This window comes from Benincasa hispida, chromosome 12 (genome assembly GCF_009727055.1).
Source record: "Benincasa hispida cultivar B227 chromosome 12, ASM972705v1, whole genome shotgun sequence".
NCBI lineage: Eukaryota > Viridiplantae > Streptophyta > Magnoliopsida > Cucurbitales > Cucurbitaceae > Benincasa > Benincasa hispida.
The window spans coordinates 54,728,036-54,749,654 of record NC_052360.1 but is presented as its reverse complement, the minus strand read 5'-3'; the positions used below and the strand labels follow the sequence as shown (position 1 = coordinate 54,749,654).

General features: G+C 29.6%; 1 protein-coding gene across 1 annotated transcript; it reads right to left on the bottom strand.

Moving 5' to 3' along the window:
- Window positions 1-562: 562 nt before the first annotated feature.
- LOC120092727 (protein tesmin/TSO1-like CXC 2) lies at window positions 563-7,306 on the bottom strand. Its single transcript, XM_039050883.1, has 10 exons — window positions 7,119-7,306; window positions 6,282-6,436; window positions 5,903-6,191; window positions 2,924-3,312; window positions 2,722-2,793; window positions 2,319-2,499; window positions 2,128-2,223; window positions 1,972-2,038; window positions 1,283-1,421; window positions 563-1,194 (listed from the first exon to the last, which is right to left on the bottom strand). Exons 1-10 carry the CDS (start codon window positions 7,176-7,178, stop codon window positions 825-827), a joined length of 1,818 nt encoding a protein of 605 aa, XP_038906811.1. The 5' UTR covers window positions 7,179-7,306; the 3' UTR covers window positions 563-824.
- Between the last annotated feature and the right edge of the window lie 14,313 nt (window positions 7,307-21,619).

Genomic DNA, 21,619 nt, shown 5'->3' with positions numbered 1-21,619 from the left:
CATTACTATTGAATCATTTAAAACAAATTGTCACATGACACACATTACTATTGAATGTTGTATAGGTTTTGGCTAAGTTTTTTTTCTTTTAAAATTAGAAGTTTTATAAACATGTAAAGAACAAGAAAAAAACACACAAAAACAAGTGACATTTTGCCAAAACAGGTTTAAATCGGAAAAGTTTCTTTTATTTTGGTGGTAAAAATTAGGCTACTTGACCTTTCATAAAGGTATAAAAACTACCCTTGAAGTAAAAATATGCCAAAATTCTAATTCCATTCTCAATTTTCATTCAAAATTCTAATAGATTTCTACTCTCAAGAGATTTTTGAAATAAATAGCAAAGTTAAGATGCATTTTTTGTGATTTAGCCTAAATAATAACGAAAGTAACAACATTTAAGGGCTGCAAACCTGCTATCTTAACCATATTTAAACACAATCATCGGAGGAAAAAAAATTCTGTTTTTTTATGATTGGTGTTCAATGCAAAACATGAGATGAGAACCTGAAAACAAAAATTAAAAACATATATAAATACCACAACCACATAAAATAAATCATTTGAGTGCAACCATAACACAATGTACTTTCTTTTATCGAGAAAATAAGAGAAGAGATTAATTACCTTTTCCCTAGTTTGACACTTTATTTTTTGGGGGCAAGGATACTAGTATAGAGGATCATAAGTTCAAAATTGAATTGTGTCTAACAAGTTTGTCAGAAAAAAAAACTAAACTTCAAAAAACCTATCAAATTAACATTAGCCTAAACTTGAGGCGTCCTTAATGGTTGAGAAGAAGACGACGGATTATGGAGTAGACTTTACAGTTCACTGGGTCCATTCATTCGTGAGTTTTGATTGGTGAGAGAAGGGAAAGAAGGTATGGACTGCAGTATCAATTTCCGACCAATTCTAGTCGAGGGCAGCGGCCTGAAATCGCCCTGCGGTGGAGGTAGAGTAACCCTCTTACTGTTGGGAGAAACACTCTTAACACCTGTGCTAGAAGGGCAACCATTACAAAGTGTTTCTGGCATCACATCTTCACAGGGTGTTTTCTCAAACTTGGGCTCTGTTTGAGTGATGCCATGCTTCTCGAGTTTGAATCGAACGCTCAATAATCTAGAGGAGGATTCGTCGTTGAGGAAAGATGGAAATCTCCTCTTCAATGGGAATGGAAATGGAATCAATGATCTGAAAGGAGCAACATTTTTATGGATATTAATTAATCTTACCAACTTTAACCGTGTTGTTTATATCAATAAATATATTGATTGCTTACCTGCTTGGTCCTAGTGGTGTCGAGGGAGCAGCATTGCTTGGGTTCGGATGATCATCATCGCTCTGTACTTCTGCATTTTTCTGGCAATGTTCTCTTCCCTCTTCCTCTTGTTCAGTTTCAATTCCTATTAGAGCTGATTCTGCAATCCAATGAGATGAGCATATGTAAAGAAACAAGAATTCCAAGCAATGATGTTGTTCGATAAGAAGTAACTAGTATTGACTGCTGAGTACCGTCTTGATGAGGAAATATGTGGCCAGGCTAAATTAATAGAAAGAAGGGTTATAAACTAAATGGTGATCTAAAATAAGTGTTTCAAGAAATCATATAAATATTTGCTTCTACACTTCCTTGAAAATTCTTCTTAAAGCGCTTTTAAAAACAAAGAACACACTACAAGTACTTCAGTCTAGAAGAACCTGGATAAAAGTAGCCTACAAGTGAAATCCGTTAAAGTGCTGTTCTCTTCTCACAAACAAAGCAATTCAAAGTGCTCTCAATTGTTTCCAAAATCATTTGACTTGGATTGTTAAGTATTTTTGGCTAAAAAAAGATGCAGCAAGGTATAATCAAACACCATATCTGTCCCATGAGAGAATGGTACAAAAAGATGCAGCAAGCAGAATTAGATGGATGATTGATGGGAAATACGGACGGCTAGGTATATTCAAACAACATATCAAACTCACCATCTTTCCTCCCAAATGCATTTTTACAGCCTTCACATCTGCAGTTAATGGAGCATCCAACACCACCCTTTTTAAGAACAAAAGCACCAAGTTCAGTTCAGATATGATGTTCAACACACCCGAGAAGAGCTTGAGAAAAGGGAGTAATCGAATCACCTGATAGCATTCGCAGTATTTTTTCAAGCAACCTGATTTCTTACAATTGCATCCTCGTTTATGTCGTGCCGAAGCGGGAGTTTTGTTTGAATCATCCTGCAAGACAAAAACTAATCAAGATCAAACTGCAAGACACGGTGCAGACAGATCCTTAAACAAAATGGGAACGTTTAAGGCACATAATATCTAACCCCAAGTTCAGAAACAGAATCACAGTTCAGGATCACTTTAGGAGCAAATGCTAGTGGATTGCGAGATTCAATCTGCCTGCGAGTCTCAAGAACCACGGCTTCATGTATCGGTTTGTTGAAGCAGCCTTGACATGAACACGGCTCAATGCAGTACACACCAGCAGCAAAGCATTCACAATATCTGAAGAAAATTACTAGTTTAGATTGAAATTTTGATGTTATCAACACTACTTTAAGTTCACAAACTGTTGCAACAGTGAACTCTTGGAATCTTTCGCTAGATTAGTAAGACATGGTTCATAATAAACTCAAACTACTAAATCATATTGGCAAGACCTAACACAAATGGAGATTCCCTAACTTCAATCGATAATAATATAGAAGTTAAAACATTGCTACTTACAGCTTCAGGCACTTAGATTTCTTACAATTACAACGTTTACACGCCCCAATTTCGGCATTTTCCATCAATTTCCTACAAATCCATTCAAAAATCATTAGCTACAAGCAACAAAACAAAAATCCAAAATGACATCAATCCAAATACTCAGAACGAACGACAATCATCACAGAGAATACATAAAACATGATCAGCCTCCACGTACCAATTCTTTTTAGGGTTGATCTGATTGAGTTCTTCTCCAGTCAGATTCGCAGGTTCTTGGGGAGGGATTTCACTTTCAGGAGTGGATGAAGCCAACAAAGGCTGATCTCGAATGGAATTTGGGGCAAAAATGGGGGCAGATGAGCTGGGAAGGCTCGGCTGCCTAACGGAACACAGATTCTCTGAATCGGAGTGCTTGAAGGTCGCTGCAAGAGCATTCAAGTGCAAACCAATACCAGGAAGAGTGCATCGAAATGAGGAAGAAGAAGAACCGGGGATTGAAGCGTCGCCGGTCGCCTCCACCGCGGCCTCCGCCGCGTTGGGCTTTCCCGCCATTTCGAAATCTAGACATCGCCTCCGCATGTTCCCGCTCTGTAGGTTAGAGAGAAGCTACACAATCCCCACAAGTTCACAAAAAATACACTTTCCGTTAGCTATATTCCATCATAAAATACTACCACTCTCCCCTCTTTCTTTTTCCTTTTCCTTTTTCTTTTTCTTTTCTTAAAGAAAAAATAATGATAAAATATTTTTTTTTCCGTTTTTCATTTCTTGTTGTACACTAAATAGATTTTCAAAATTTAATATATATATATATATATGATAATCCTCATAATTAGTTTCTTCAACTCCAAAAGAAAAAAAAATTGTTTAACCTTACAATATTGGACAAATAGAAAAAAAAAACTAAATTAAATTTTTATTTGCCACCCAATAAAAAATAATATTTAGGTATAACTTAGACTACATATAAATCCCATACTCTCTTTTTTTAATCACAAAAAAAAATATTTTTATTTAAACAAAAATGTTGACAACAAAATATTTACATGTTAAATGCAAAGTTAAAAAATTAAAAATAAATCTTTTATTTATTTTTTTCATTAAGTGTAACGCAACTATATAAGAGATAGGTGCAACTCTACTACACATAATTTTATTCCAATATAAAAGTTATCCACATGTTAAATACAAAGTTAAAGCTCAATTAATTAATAGACACTTTTAAATTTTAAAAAATATATTTATATATATATATATATATATATATATATATTTATATTATATAATGTTAAAAGTTCAAACTATGTTTGATAACCATTTTACTTTTAGTTCTTAATTTTTGAAAGTTAAGCATATAAGCACCAATTTCACCTCTAAATTTTTTATTCTAATTTTTGGAATTTGACTTATAATTCAATTTTTGTAAGGTATTAAGATGATATAGACTTCATTTTTAAAAACAGAAAACAAAAATAAAATGATTATAAGGTGGGATCTTAGAGATTTTTATTAAATAAATTTTAAAATTCAATGATATGTTAGACACCTGACGGTATAATAAAAGAATGTTGGAGAGATGGAGTAAGGTTGTTTAATCTGTTATGTTATAATCTATAAACTTTTAATAAAAACTAGTTTATTTCTTTAACATACATCCACCAGTCCAATAGTGAGTAATGAAAGACATAATTTGAACATCAAAACAAAATAAAGACACAAGTAAAACAGTTAGACTATGAATATTCCTTTTTATATATATATATAATCTCCTAAACTTTCAATAAATTTTTAATTTTATATAAAATAAGCACACAAAATTTAAAAAGGTGTATAATATATTTTTAAATTTTAAATTTTGCGTCCTATTTGATATTTTAAAAATCTATTGGTATATTAGACTACAAATTAAAGTATATGTTTAATTAGATATAAATCTTCAAATTTATATCACTAAATAAATTAATTTTTTTAAAAAAAAAAATGCATGTATTATGGACCTATTCTGAAATTTTGACGAGCCACCATATATTTATAAAGTTCATAGGCGAAAATTCAAAAAGTAATTATACCCTTCAAAATATTGAAATAAACTTCTAATTTAATCTATAAGAAATCACAAAATTCAAATCCATTTCTTATTAAAAAACAAAACCAGACCTTAGTTGTCATAAGGCCGTTATTTTTTGTTTTTAAAAAATGTAAGAAAAACAAAACGTTAAGGTAAAACAGATCACCATATCTCTTGTAAATACTTATGTCCTGTATTACTTTGTTTCTTTTTGACCATTTAGTCAACACAATCGAGTATAAAAAAAATGTCCCACATTGAATCACTCAATTACCATCAAAATAACCCCTCCAATCTCAATTAAATTCTTATTTATTGAATTTTTTTTCCAAAAAAACAAAACAAAACAAATAAATAATGAAGGAAAAACCTCTTCATTGAATCCTTCAATATATTTCTCCATGTCCATGAAATACTTATCTTTATTTCTATAATTTAGTTAAGAATTGAAATTTTTGCTTAGAAAATAAGTAAATCATGATTAAAAAATTGTGAAAATACAAACATAATCTTTAAAAACTAAATAGTTATTCAAAGGTCCTAAGCTATTTTTTTGTTTTGTTATTCACTACCTATCCATGTTTCGAATTTTGAAAATTAAAAAAGTAATTGGTAAAAAGTTAATTTCATGATAGTAAATAAATTTTTTTAATTAAAAAAACTAATAATTTTTTTTTAAAAAAAAATACCATCATTATCAAATGGAACCACACTTCTTTAAAAAAAACCATCTGTCACTTTGAAAATACCATACACTCAATTTTGCTTCTCTATTTATTATTATTTGTTTTCAATAACCAATCTTTATGCTTTGAAACACGGTGAATATAATTTGAAAATCCCATATACTTAATATATTTCTTTTTTTTTTTTTTTTTTTGAATGACCATATATTTAATCTTTATACTTTGAAACACATAATGAATATAAATTCTTTAAGGGGGACAAAAAACATAGAGACAAATCCATAGAAAAACCAAAAAGTATGTTTGAATTGAACCAAAAACATTGTCAAATGATCCCTGAAACTGAACAGCATGCAAAAGAGTGGGACACAAACAATTCAAAACAAATACCAAAAAAATTGCTCAAAAAAAAAAAAATATATAAATTGAAAAAGGACTTTACCTTGTTTTCTTCTATTCTATTCAAAACGCTGTCGTTTTGAAGCAATCCCTCATCTTCCACTCCATGAATCGCCCCGTCCATAGCTTCAGAGCTAATCGGACAACGAAATATCAGTACCTCACCGGCGTCGGAATCGACCGTTTCTGGTGGCTGAATTACCGGAGTTGAACCGTCGCCGGAAGGAGGAATTTCCGGCACGAAAATCTCCAGTAACTGGTCCATTATTATAACCGCTCCTTCATTTTTAGAAACTGCAGGCGGGGATCTCGAAGGGTTCGAAAAATTCGGCCTGTAGAAATTAATTAATTTAATAAAATGATTAGGATAATTTAATTTAATTGAATAGAATTAAATGCAAGTATTTTGTTGTTTTCTTTACCTTTTTGGGGACTTGAGAGGACTGAAATTATGTGGTGGGGAAGTGAAAACAGGGAGAGAAGGGAAAGAGATGGAGTTGAATGTTTGAGTAATGTGAATGGATTTAACAGGCTTTATGGGAGAAAGACTGTTGATGAAATTGAAAACTGGTGAATCCTGCAATCAAATAAAACAATTTAGTCAAATTTAACATGTTTTAAACCAGATCTCAAACCTTTTTTTTTCTGAACAAACAACCCCACAATTCAGAAATTTTAAAGAGGAAGAAACAGAGAATAGCGAATACCCACATCTCAAATTACCACAAGAAAACCAGAAACTTAAAAGAGGGAGAAAATGGGGTTGAAATTAAGAAAGAAAGAAAAAAAAGGAAACCCACATTTCAAATTACAGAAGAGACCCAAAAAAAGAGAACCCAATTGAGAAACTCAGAAGAGGGAGAAAATGGAGTTACAGTAACAGAGGAAGAAACAGAGAATAGAATAGCCACATCTCAAATTACAACAAGAGACCCAAAAAAAGAAACAAACCCCCAATTGAGAAACTCAAGAGAAAGATAGACGAAAAAGAGGAAGAAAAACAAACCCAAATGAGAAAGTGAAAAGAAAGCGAAAATGGGGTTGGAATTACAGAGGAAGAGAAAGAAAAGTCTCATCCATGGTGGAAATTGAGTTTATTTATAATAATAAATAAAATTGTTCTCCATTATTGTGTTTGTTGAAGAAGTATAAAATTGGAAAAGAAAAGTTAAAAAAAAAAAAAAAAAAAAAAACCCAAATGGGAAAAGAATACATAGAAGAAGAAGAAGAAGAAGAAGAAGAATGGTTGAGAAATAGACCTCAAATTTGGAGAGAGGAGGGAGTTTGGTGGGTTTCTTCTGAGGAGTGGAATCCTCCATTGTTGAGTGAAGTTCAGAAAATCAGAGGGTTCGCCATTAGAGTGTGTGGAGAAGAAAGTGGTTGAAAATGAAGATGGGAAATTGAGGAGAAGAGAGAGCGGGAAAATATGAGTAAGATTAAGGGTAAGGTAGATTTAAAGGGGTGGTGGTGTGTAAGTAAATAAGTAAACCCCAGGTCCAAATGCAAACTCTTATTCACTTTTCATAAAGTAACGCTTCCTCTGTTTTCTTTTTAGTTTTTAACTCTCTTCTTAGGATTTTCCGCACCCATCCTTTTTCTTTCTCTCTCTCTTTTCTTTTTCTTTTTCTTTTTTTCAAATACAATAATAACAATTAAGAGGTTAAATTGCGAATTTGCCTCCCATCCTCTTAGAAAATTGAAATTTAATCAATGTAATTATAATTATAATATATTATTAAATATAATTTTGTAATTTCACTATAATAAAACTTTAGTTAAAATAAGATTACGATCTTTGTACTCTAAGTTTTATTTTATTTTAGTCTAAATATTTTTTTAATTGTGTACCGTCATAAATCTTAAAACTAGTCTATATAATTATTTTTTTTATTGGTTCTTACTCAGATAATTTAATCTAGACTTTTGTGAAGGGTGAAACAAATATTTACCTAGTATATTTTCTTATATGAAAATTATTATAATTATTTAACCAATTATAATTTTTAAAAAATCAAATTTAATGGACTAAATTTTGAATTTATTGAAAGTAACTAAAATTAGATAATCCAAAGTTATGAACAAAAATAGAAAAGAACTTAAGAAAAATAGTAGTGTTTTAACCTAAAACTTGCCTCCACCCAAATTCATACAAATGTAGCTGATTTTGAATTTGAGTTAATGTTCTTGATGTTTAAAAAGTATTTAACTAAATTATAAAATTTCAATTTTGTGTTTAATAGATTCGTAAAATTTTCAATTTTGTATCTATCTAATAAGTTCTTTGATGCATTTAACATGTTTGTAGAATTTCACAAATATACTAGACCATAAAAATTAATCGTCTAGAGTCCTATTATATATTAACTTTTGTTTTGTATCAAAAAGACATATACATTACGGTTGTAATTATATGTTAACTGAGTTATATTATTTTTAGCATATTAATTCATTTTTTAAAATTTTAAATATAACATATTAGACATAAAATTGAAAGTTTTCTTTAAATATGTTAAAATTTATTTTATAAAAAAAAGTTGGATAGAATCAAGAGTAAATATATATAAAAAAAATGGACGTTTGAAGAACGAAAGTTGTTTTTAATTAGTAGGTAAAATATATTTTTGGTCCTTATAGTTTGAGCCTTATTTAATTATAGTCTACATATTCGAATGAATCTTACATTAAATTTTTAACATTTTTTTTATCGAATTTACTTAAATAATAATAATTTTCATAAAGAAAAGCACCTTATGTGAATATGATTCAAAATTTATAGTGAAAGGATTATAGATAAACTAATTATTAAGATTGATTGAATATTTAATAATATAAAGATTAAATTTGATAAAATTTTAAAGTAAAAAGTCATAGCAAATGATATTTTAACTCAAATATTAATTTTGTCAATAAGAAAACTGGTGTAATATTGTCAGAGATTTACTTTTGCAGGTTGGTAGGACAAATTGCAGTTCAGTTGGTATCTAAATACTGCTATATACTTCTTCTTTTTTGGGGTCAAATTATTAAAATTTAAGTTGACTAAGTCTAAAGTAAAACCTCCCAAAAAAAACTGAAGTTTTTTTTTTTTTTTTTTTTTTCGTCTTTATTTGTCCATTATGATTATTGTGACCATCCGTGTTGTCAATCTTGTATTGAAACCGAAATTTTAAATTATTTACAATTTATGGGATATTATTTTTAAATGATTAGACGTAATTCATGGTCATTAGTAATTACGAATGCTTCATCATCGTCTACAATAATTTACTGGCCTATGTTTATTAAATTTAAATAAATAAACAACCAATTTATGATGTAATATGAGTGTACCTCAATTAGTATGTTATTGATTTTTTTTTTCCAGTAAAATAATTATGAAAATGAGAGATATAACTTAGAATGAAACGGTAAATGAGGTGAAGCATGGAGAAGGAGCGGAGAGGAAAAAAAAAAAGAAATTAGTGTTGATGGCCTTCAAAAGATTAGACCCAAAAATAAAACTGAAGTTTTTGCTTCTTTATTTGTCAGTTATGATTATTGTGACCATCCATGTTGTCAATCTTGTATTGAAATTGAAATTTTAAATTATTTGCAATTTATGGGATATTATTTTTAAATGATTATACGTAATTCATTGTCATTAGTAACTACGAAAGCTTCATCATCGTCCATAATAATTTGTTGGCCTACGTTTATTAAACTTTAAGAAATAAACAACCAATTTATGATGTAATATGAGTGTACCTCAATTGGTATGCTATTGGTTTTTCTTTTCACAGTAAAATAATTATGAAAATGAAAGATATAACTTAGAATAAAATAGATAAAACAATTAAGATTGTTTACTCTTACCCTTGATATTCGCCCTTAAGTAAGGTGAAGCATGGAGAAGGAGCGGAGAGGGGGAAAAAAAATCAGTGTTGATGGCCTCCAAAAGATTAGATCAAAAAAAAAAAAAACCTAAATTTTTTGCGTATTTATTTATCAATTATGATTATTGTGACCATTCATGTCGTCAATCTTGTACTGAAATCAAAATTTTAAATTATTTGAAATTTATGGGATATTATTTTTAAATGATTAGACGTAATGCATGGTCATTAGTAACTACGAAAGCTTCATCATCGTCCACAATAATTTGTTGGCCTACGTTTATTAAATTTAAAGAAATAAACAACCAATTTATGATATAATATGAGTGTATCTCAATTTGTATGCTGTTGGTTTTTCTTTTCTCAGTAAAATAATTATGAAAATGAGAGATATAACTTAGAATGAAATAGATAAAACAATTAGAGTTGTTTACTCTTACCCTAGAGACTCACCCCTAAATGAGACGAAGCATGGAGAAGGAGCGGAGAGAAAAAAAAAAAAAAATCAAGTTGTTGATGGCCTCCCGAATGATTACCCAAAAAAAAAAAAACTAAAGTTTTTGCGTCTTATTTGTCAATTATGATTATTGTGACCATCATGTCATAATCTTGTATTGAAACTGGAACTTTAAATTATTTGTAATTTATGGGATATTATTTTAATATGATTAGACGTAATTCATGGTCATTAAAGCTTCATCATCGTCTACAATATTTGCTGGCCTACGTTTATTAAATTTAAAGAAATAAACAGCAATTTATGACATAATATGAGTGTACCTCATTAGTATGTTATTGTTTTTTTTAAGTAAAATAATTATGAAAACGAGAGAATAACTTTAAAATGAAATAGATAAACAATTAAGATTGTTTACTCTTACCTTTGAGATTCGCCTAAATGAGGCGAAGCATGGAGAAGAGTGGAGAGAGAAAAAAGAAGAAAAGAAAAAGAAATCAGTGTTGATGGCCTCCAAAAAATCAGTGTTGATGGCCTCCAAAAGATTAGACCCAAAAAAAAAAAAAACTGAAGTTTTTGCGTCTTTATTTGTCAGTTATGATTCTTGTGACATCCATGTCGTCAATCTTATACTGAACCGAAATTTAAAATTATTTGCAATTTATGGATATTATTTTTAAATGATTAAACGTAATTCATTGTCATTAGTAACTACGAATTTTTCATCATTGTCCACAATAATTTGTTGGCCTACGTTTATTAAACTTTAAGAAATAAACAACCAATTTATGATGTAATATGAGTGTACCTCAATTGGTATGCTATTGGTTTTTCTTACCCTATAGACTCGCCCCTAAATGAGACGAAGCATGGAGAAAAGGAGTGGAGAGAAAAAAAAAAAAAAGAAATCAGTGTTGATGGCCTCCAAAAGATCAGGCCCAAGAGAGATTTGACCTAACTTCTCGAAATCCATGTGTTTTTTTTTTTCCATAAGGTCTTACGTCATCGCTTGGTGAAATTACCAAAACAACCAAAAGATATACACACGATGGGCTTTGCTCCTCAATCTCTTGCTCTCGTTCTTTGATTCTTGCTTTCGCATCGCGCCTTGATTATTGCTCTCAGACTCTTGCATTTGCTTCTCTCGTCCTCCTCAATTCCTCTCCCTCTTTGCCTGCCCTTGTTGCTTTGCACTATTCTCCCAAGAAGAGACCATTGACATTTTTTTCAAGGTCAAATACAGTAAACTAGAGGGAAAGTGAGATGATAGAAAAGTCTACAAACAATTTATCCTAACATGCACGCATATGCCTTGACTTGGATCTGAAGTCCTCTTAGTCAGTATGTTGTTGAATCAACAAGGCAAAATAAATATGGTTCAACTAGACATAAAAACATGTACTATTAATTTTAAAGTCAGATGTCGAAATTTTTATCATCACATCTTGTTCAATGTATAACAAATTGAATAATTTATGTGTATAAAATTATAAATTGAATGATTAATTTAAAGATGATATATTTCCGTCATTATTCTACCACGATAACCTAAGTTTTGCTTAATTAGTTTAAACACATACATTTGATAAAAAAGTCAAAAGTTTAAATTCCTCCACTCCAAATATGATGAACTAAAATAAAAACATTTACCTTGTAATTTATTTTTTAAAAAAAAAAAGATTTTTCTTTGCAATCATCTCACTTGTCTAAATAGGTTGTTGTTACATATGGATTACTAGCTAAAAAGGTACCTTATATGAATCAACAACAATGCAAGCATATTCGTACCAAATTGCTATACTTATGGCACCTTCGCTTCTAACCACTTTCAAGATGTTTTGGTGGTGAAAGGGTAGACATGCGAAACTCAAAATCCCGTGCTAAATAGCATGGATGATTATAGTCAACTCTCCAATGAAAATTAAATAGTAACAGTACTAATACCTCCAGAAAAACTCGCACGCTCTTTTTTGTTGTTGTAGACATTTTGTGGACTTATCCGATGGTCCACTTCTCCGATTTGATCTCGTTCTCGAAGCTTACCTACGTGAGATTTTTTTAGCTAGTGTGGTGTTGAGCCTACAACACACTCCAATAATATTAAATTAGTACATGGAGTGTATAGTTCAACTAAACATATAGAGAGTACAGTCAAGACTATCTTTTAGAGATTATTTACTTGTTCCCCTTAGGGGTTGTCAAATGAGGTTATTATTAGTGTCCTTTCTCTCATACTCAATTTTGATTACATATAACATCAGCAATGTGAGGGTAATTGCGATCCTCAAGGTTGATGGGTGCCAGGGTTGAGCTCTGCTGTTCAACCTGTTACATGAGATTCTAAATATTTTCTTTTAGATGCACATTTTCTCATGCATCCTCTCATTTTTTTTCTTCTATTAGGATATGTCCGTGAGCTTTAGGTTTTGCTTGGGACAACTCTCAACAGTACCCGTTATTTATCTATTTATTTATTAAGATCAAGTAGGCTTTCTGGTTTCAATTATAAAATAAATGAGGCAAACATGATAATATTAATTTATTAGTACATAAACATCTAAAGGTGTTATGATCTTTTGTCAATGAAATACGAAACAAGCAAAGACAAGGATTAGTCTTGAGATTCCTATTAGGATTTTTTTTTTTATTTTAAAAAAGTGTAACATTGTTGCTAATGAGTAGGTGTTCATACGCAAAAGAAACTTCTGGAATGATAGTAGGCCATTGGTTTCTTAATTTCTTTTTATTTTATTTTATTTATCCGTTATACTAATAAATATCATATAACTACATTTTTAATTAATCGATTATAATAAAAAAAAAATATAACTATCACAAGCTAATAATTATATTACTTGATTTTTTTTCGAAGTAAATTGCATAAAGTTAATTTTCAAAACACGAAGTAACAAAAATATTTAAACAAAGAAAACAAAACCAAATTTAAAGTAAAATTAAAGGACGAAATTAACAAAAAGTTTATTGTACAGAATTGTTAAGGGAATGAAAACCCTTTCTTCCCTTTTCAGAAAGAAAATTGATATTATTATAATAACTATTTAAAAAATAAAAAATAAAAAAGGAACAAAGAGGGGAAAAAAAGAAGAAAAGAAAAAGAAAAGAAAAGATACAAGGTTTTGGCGGGGGACAGATTTGAAAGCCAATCAGTTATCCTAGACTTAAATAAATAAATAAATATTAAAAAATACTCTTGGTCTCTAAATTTTCACGAAAGTAACAATTTAATCTTTAAGCTTTAATTGATAACGATTTAGTTCATGTATTTTCAACTTTGTAATAATTTAGTCATCGTATTTTGAAATTTGTAATAATTTAGTCCCTAACATAAAAAAAAAGTTAAAGTTTGATATCAATTTTTATTATTTTATGATGTAGACTTTGATTTTATAAAAAATATTGAGTCTTTAATTAGTTCGATTTATTTATGCAAGAATTCTCATTAAATTTTGACAATAATTTTTATAGTAAAGATTAGATTGTTATAATTTTGAAAATATGAGAATTAAATTATTATATAATAAAATTTAATGATTAAATTATTATAAAATTAAAAATTTGGGAATTAAATTGTTATCCACCAAAGTTGAAGGAGAATTAAAAGTGAATTTTAAAAAATAAAGTGTGAAAGAACGCGGGAGACGGCACGTGTAGGGTATAAATACGATTATGATAAGCAAAGCAGGTGCGTGGGTGAAGGGTATGTATCCCTATTAATTAAGGGCAAGGGCCCCTTAAAACTCCAAGGCGAGGCATCACGTGACCCACCACATTTATTTATTTAATTTTTGTTTTTTTAATATTTTAAGACTGAAACACTAACTCCCACATTCTCTGAGAAGATAAAAGGTGGACTCGAAATCATGGCGTTCACTCCATGCGTATTTACTCCCTCACGTGTTTTTTCTTACTCCATTTCTCAATCCGTCTATCAGTTAAGCGTAGTTCAAATCTATTTGATTTAAGATCTTATAGATGTATCGAAAAAGAAAATGTAAAATCGATGTTTAAGAATAATATTGGTAAAAATTTTTTAAAAAATATTATATTAATTGTGCATGAGAATATTGTTAGGATTGAAAAGTAATCAATTATGTTTTTATTTGTTTTAAGAAACTAATCTCGATAAACTTATATAATTTTAATAGATTCATTAATAAAATTATTAATTAATTAATAGTAAAAGAATTATTTTAATTAAATAATTAATTACAAGTATTATTAAAAGCGTAGTTCGACTAACATAGTGTTCATATTATCAACCTTGTGGTTTGAGGTTCGATTCCTCCGCTCTACACTTTAATTACAATAATATTGTGACATAGTGTTTGATTGTACCTGCGAATGTTATAAAAAAAAAAAAAAAAGAAATTGTTACAAATTAGTTTTGTATTTTATTTATAAAATTTTAATTATGCAAACCTCTATAAAATATTGATAGATTAATTTATAAACAATAAATTCAATTCAAGGTTTTGAGCAAAACTAATTATTTAACTATCAAATAACAATATTAATTAAAATATCAATTACAAACATTTGTAAAATGAGTAATTTAGAATTAAAGTTACTTAATTATATATTTTGATGTATCAATTTGATGAATTTATATAAATATGATGTATTAACTAATAAAACAATCAAAATCAATTTTAAAAAATAAATATAACATTTTGTGAATAAAAAATAATGAATTATAATTAATCAATGATCAACTAATTATAATTATTAAAAAATAATTCCATAAAATATCGATCATAATGACAATTAATTAACTACATATATAATTTATTAATGAATTAATAGTATAAATGCATCAATTCTTTATGGTTTATTATATGATTAATTATTATGGAGTAGTTAAATTCAAATATTATAATTTAAATTTTAATATAATAATCTAAATTATAAATTTAATTTTACATATTAATCAATTTTAATAAAATTAAATTAAAAAAATAAATTCATGTATTAAAAGGGGAGAAAGTGTGGACATCAAGAAAACCAATTATTTTGGATGAGTATCATCCATAGGTATAAAGAATGCATGGAAATAGTTTATTCTCATACCTAAAACTTCTAAAGCTGTATCAAAGAAGAAAATATGTATATCTCACTCATTCTTACCCTTATTCTCAACCCAATTTCCTTAATCTAAAATTTTAAAAAGAGTTCAAATAATACTCTTACCGTTAGTTTTGGATGAAAATCATTAAAGTTTTGTTTAAAAAATACCCATGAATTTTCCAAACGTTTCAAAAATACCCTTAACTTAATAAAAGTTCAAAAATACCTTTACCATTAGTAGTTGAACAAAAATCGTTAATTCTTCGTGATAAAATGACTTAAAAAAATTTGCTTCTATTGATCAATTTATTTGAAGTTTTCTTAGGTTCGAAAAAACAAATTTGAAAATAAATTATATAGATATCCTCACTTTTTTCATATAGATACTCTCATATTTCTCTTGATTTAAGTCGGAATTGCATCTGAAATGTCCCAACGACTTCTTTTGCTCAATAACTTATCTAATAACTAAAATAAATATTAAATTCCTAAGAATCAACATGATTTAGGTTGATACCTTTTTTTATTTTACTATTTATCATTTTGGTATGTTTCAAGTGGAGATTTTGATTTTGGAATTTTGTAAAAAATTTTGGTATTTTATGTTTTAACTTAAAATTTTGGTTTTCATTTTGGTTGTTGAGAAAATTGTTATAAGTTAAGAATTGGAAAATTAAGAGAAATATGAGTAGCTATATGAAAAAAAATGAGAAAATCTATATAATTTATTTTAAAATTGGTTCTTTTCGAACTTAAGAAAACTTTAAAAAAAAAAAAATTAATCAGGAGCATTTTTAATATATTTTTTAAATTTTAAAGTCATTTTTTATGAGGAATCAACGGTTTTTGTTCAAATACTAACGTGGAGGTATTCTGAATTTTTATTAAGTTAAGGGTATTTTTGAAATGTTTTGAAAGTCCAGGGGTATTTTTGAAACAAAACTTTAACGTTTTCTATCCAAAACTAAAGACAAGGGTATTTTTTTGAAAGTTTAAGGGTATTTTTTAAACTTCAGAAGTATTTTTTACACAAAATATAAAGTTTATGGGCATTTTTTTTTTTTTTTTATAATTTAACCTACTTTAGAATTCATGATATGTTAGTAATGAATGACCTTAGGACAAATAATTATTTTATTATAAAAATAAGTAATCAAAATTATAATTATCGAAAAATAAATTTACATACATAATCTAACTCATCATAGTTTATTAATTAAGTATATTTAAGATATTATTAATTAATTAATTAATTAATAATTTATATAAATAAGTAATTGCATTCATTTAAGGGTAATTGTGTTTAAATGACAAAACTGTTGAAAATATTTTCAAATATAGCAAAATGTCAATTTCTATCAGTGATAGACAGTGATAGACATTGATAGATGTTTATCAGTCTCAGTGATAAACATTGATAGATGTATCACTGTCTATCACTGGTAGACACCGATATCTTGCTATATTTATAAATAAATTGACTCATTTTCCTATATTTGAAAACATTCCTTCATTTAATAAAGAAAAATTGTTTTAAATGACAAAATCGCTAAAAATATTTCTAAATATAGCAAAATATCACAATCTAACAGCGATAGATGATAATAGTTTATCAGTGTCTACCAGAGTATGTCACTGATAGACAATGACATTTTGTTATATTTGTAAATATTTTGGTCTATTTTTCCATATGTGAAAACAGTCATTTAATAAATTTTTGTTTGTGATGATAAATCAAGTAAGTATTTTTTTTAAAAATGATTGTTGATTGTAAACAAATAATTATATTAATCTTGCTAAATTAATATCAATTAATCAATCAATTAATTAATTTAGTTCAAAATAAATTATATATAAAATGAAAAACAAAAGAATAAGGGAAAAAGAGAAAACTATAGTTTTGGAAGGATAGAGAAAACTCTTGTATGTGGGAAAAAAGAATGCTTGAGAATAACTTATTCTCAGATAAAATATTGAAAACGGTATAATAAATATAGGTTTAGGATGTTTGTGTCAATTCTCATACAAAAAACTCTCAAACCAAAGGGATCCTAATTGACACACAATTTTCTAAGACTAAAAGATTCAATCTTCTTAACTTAGAGTGGTTGTACTTTAAAAACAAGGGAAGGAACTTGGTATACAAAAAAATATCAATCAAATAAACAAGTTGTTAAAGGACCTCGATTTTCATAATTTAAAATTTGGGTAAAAATTGATTAATACACTAAAGTTTGGCATTGTTAAACCTTCACTAACAATTGTATCAATTCAAAATTGAAATTATAATTTTCATAAGTAAATCATTTCAGATCCTTTGTTTTAATTTTGTTTTAAAATCCTTTATGCATAACTTTTACACTTGTTTTAAAATCCTCTTGCAGATGAGGCGGAGCCAGAGAGCTCGAATTTAATTTCGCGTATGAGGCGGAACTAGGAGGATTGAACTTGATCTCATATACGAGGTAGAGCTAGGTGAACTGGAGTTAATCTCGCATATGATGCGGAGCCAGGTGGACCAGACTTGATCACACATATGAAGCAAAGGCAGATGGATTGAAATTGATCTCATATATGAGGTAGAGCCAAGAAAACTAGACTAATTCCGTAGATAAGGCAAATCCATGCAAACCAAATTTGAGAAGTGCACCAAACTTGATTGAAGATGGAGAAGTGAAGTCGCACCAATATTTTGAAGATGAGAAGCGAAGCTGCCCAAATATTTTGAAGATGAAGAAGTAAAGCTACACCAATATTTTGGCGATGGAGAAGCAAAGCCGCAAACAATATTTTGAAGATGAAGAAGCAAATGCCCACCAATATTTTGAAGATGGAGAAGCAAAGTCGTACTAATATTTTGAAGATGGAGAAGCAAAGTCACACCTGTATTTTGAAGATAGAGAAGGCCAGCTGCACCAGTATCTTAAAGATGGAGAAGCGAAGCCACACCAATATTTTTGAAGATGGAGGCAAAGTCACACCAGTATTTTGAAGAAGGAGAAGCCAAGCCACACCAGTATTTTAAAGATGGAGAAGCGAAGCTACACCAATGTTTTGAAGATAGAGAAGCGAAGCAACCTCCGATCCACCTCTAATCATGAACTTAAAGATGGAAAAATGAAGTAACCTCCGATCTTGAACTTGAAGATGAAGCGAAGCAACCTCCAATCTTGAACTTGAAGATGAAAAGCGAAACAACCTCCGATCTTGAGCTTCGAAGATGAAGCAAAGCAACCTTCGATCTTGAACTTTGAAGAGGAAGCGAAGCAACCCCGAACTTAAACTTTGAAGATTAAATGCCACTTCAAATGAGCGAAGCCCTGACGTTGAAGATGAAGTGCCAAAATTTAAGCAGACGATGCCTTGAACTTGAAGCAAGTGGCACTACTTCCTTATTTAAGTGAGTAGAAAGACGATTGAATTTTTCACAAGGACCATATTGTACACATCCAACCAGTATAGTATCGTGCAGACAATATGCGTCTTCAATTTGTTGTGTCACATCTTTCCTAGTGAAGAACATCTTCAATTTGTTGTGTCACATCTTTACTAGTGAAGAACATCTTCAATTTGTTGTGTTGCCCCCAGTAGAGATGAACATCTTTAATTTGTTTTGTCTCACGTAGAATGATTGTGCCACTTTTTTTTTTTCTTTTTTCTTTAGTGTTTGATAGACTTATTTAAGTTGCCTACATACCCTTGAAGAAAGGGATCAAGTCATTGAAGGAACTCGTTTTACAGAAATCCTTCAACGGAAGCGGATCGTCCAAATTCCATTTTTATTAAAAACTAAACTTACAGTAAACATACAAGATATGCATTCATAAAATAATTACAACATGCTTTTTACAAAAAATAAAGGTTCAAGAGATATCTTCTTTGAAGAACATTTCTTCATGTAATTCCCTCGAACAGTCACGAGCCTCAAACACAACAACCTCAAGAACTCTCGAACCAAAAGGAGACACAACCATAACCAGCCTTCGGTATTTTCAGGGTGAGAACCCAGGAGTGGTGGACTCCGACTATTTTGGTTAGGAGAGTTTGTTTGAGTTTGGAGGAAGAAGATCGAGGAAAAACACACAGAACGTTTCTCCAATCTCAATTGTATAGCAATGCCTTCAATCGTGTAAGTGTTCGGAAGAAGAAGAAAACTAATTTTCTTTTATTCCACTTGCCACAAAATATATAACCACCCACTAAGGTGATTGGAGAGAAAAAATGATAGTTATTATTCAAAAATAATAAAATAATATAAATAAATATGATAACTAACTTATCATATTATATTCATATTAAACCATACGTTATATCAAATATAACATATAACATACAGTTTTAATATTGTATCATATACAGTATAAACTATAGTTTCTTTTCTCTGTTTTATGGCATTTAATATAAATCATATTTATATTAAATTTAACAACTATTCATAGAAAATATATTTGAATCTCATTCAAATATTTATTTCTTCCAATTAAACTATAATGTTTCAAATACATTATAACAATAATATCATATATAATTGAATCAATTTAATTATATAATTAAATTCTCTCTTATTAATTTGAACAATTTAAATTAACCCAAAAACTGATTCTCAACTAAATCCTTTTGAGTTACCAAGGGGACCTTATGGACCTGTAGCTTGAAGCTCCAACGGTACGTGAATAATTAATTAAACTCTTTAATTACATTATCCACCATCCGTTAATAGTCGGGCACTAATCAACAGTACGATGACCCTTCACAAATTGCTCGTAAGTACAGCTGGACCAAATTACCGTTTGGCTCTTATAGTTACATCTAACTCTTTAAGTACCACCGATCTCTCTAATGAATAATAGATCATAGTCACTATGACTAAACTCCTTTCGGGCCAAGAGAGAGTGTGGTGCCACATTGTTCAATACCCGAAATCGGTCCTTAAGGAAGCAATTTATCTACTTACCCCTGCTTCAGGGAAGGAATGTATTTCATTTTGTGTAGCTGTGTTCCCAGTTTCTCAATCAGATGAATCCCCAAAATGGGAGACTTGTTGAGTCGGTGATCTGGCCACTCTCACCCATACAAATCAAAGGATTGCCCTCATAGGCAGGAGTTCACAACAGACTCAGGATTTAGCTCATGTTACCTATGGTCATCATGGTGAAATGAAAGTCTCTATTATGAACGACGCTATATAATGAGACTAAACATTTTGTGGTTCGATCTTATACAAATTCCTTTGTATAGAATATCCCCTCTCGCATGTATAATACATGAATGATCATGATCAGATCATTTGTAGCACTTTACAACAATTGTAACACCTGCAAATTAGGCCATACTCGTAGTGTCACAAAGATAAAGTACCCAGCCTTATCTATATACTACAGACCATTTAGGTTATCACTTAAACATGATCCACCTGTATGTCTCCAATACATGTTTAAGTTACAACGATAACCTTGGATGTTAGTTTATTGGTTTGTGATTAATGCAACTAAAATATCACATATTTTATAGACAAAGTGAATAAAATATCATATATTTTATTAATCACATAAGAGTTTGTTCATTCAATGTTTACAAACTTTAGGACCCTACGAGATTTGGGGCATCAATCCCAACAGTCATAATGTAGTTCTAATGATTTTTTTTCGGTCGTTCACCTTTTGAGCTCATGCGAGCTAGAAGTACCATGCAGTTTATACTCTTACGATAAGGAGTTTCTACATTTAAATTTCAGAAGCTCTTATTTCGTCATTGCTTTGTCCATCTTCTTCATTTGTAGGATTCGTTGATATGATTTTTTGCTTCACCATCAAGGAACTTTCTGTATATACATCATCAGACAACTTCTTCTTTATGCGTAAAGTGACACGATTGTAAATCTTCTTGTCATTGTTTTCTTCATGAAATAATTTTACCTTCAAAATTTCCATCATTATTTCATGTTGATCGCTTGTTATTTCAAAGTAGATGTTGAAGGCCGATCTTTCTTTGATATAAAGATATTTTAGCCTTTTGAAGGCTGAAGTTCGTGTGGAAGTAGACGTTGAACATTGATTTTCTTCTTCTATAGTAGCTATCGCAATATCATCGCGACATGGAGTGGCTGACGTCCTTCCCTAAAGGTCTCTGAGGTAAAAAATTTGTTGTAGCAACCAATATCTTTGGAGTGTGATTGGTCACCTTTTTAAAATAAAAAAGGTCTACAAAACCAAATTTAAGGTTCGGGCGTTGGTTAAGTGTAGGGAAGGATGTTGTCTAAACCAAATTTTAGTTACAACACTCGGAGTTGCAACACCAAATTTAAGGTTCGGGAGTTGGTTAACTAAACCGAATTTTAGTTACAACA

Bases quoted from the DNA above. Each gene is read 5' to 3' on its own strand.
- LOC120092727 (XM_039050883.1), bottom strand. From the start codon at position 7,178: ATGGAGGATTCCACTCCTCAGAAGAAACCCACCAAACTCCCTCCTCTC. The intron at 3,313-5,902 runs GTAAAGTCCTTT...GGGATTGTGTAG, and splicing joins ATAGAATAGAAGAAAACAAG to CTTCTCTCTAACCTACAGAG. The intron at 1,195-1,282 runs GTAAGCAATCAA...TGCTCCTTTCAG, and splicing joins ACACCACTAGGACCAAGCAG to ATCATTGATTCCATTTCCAT.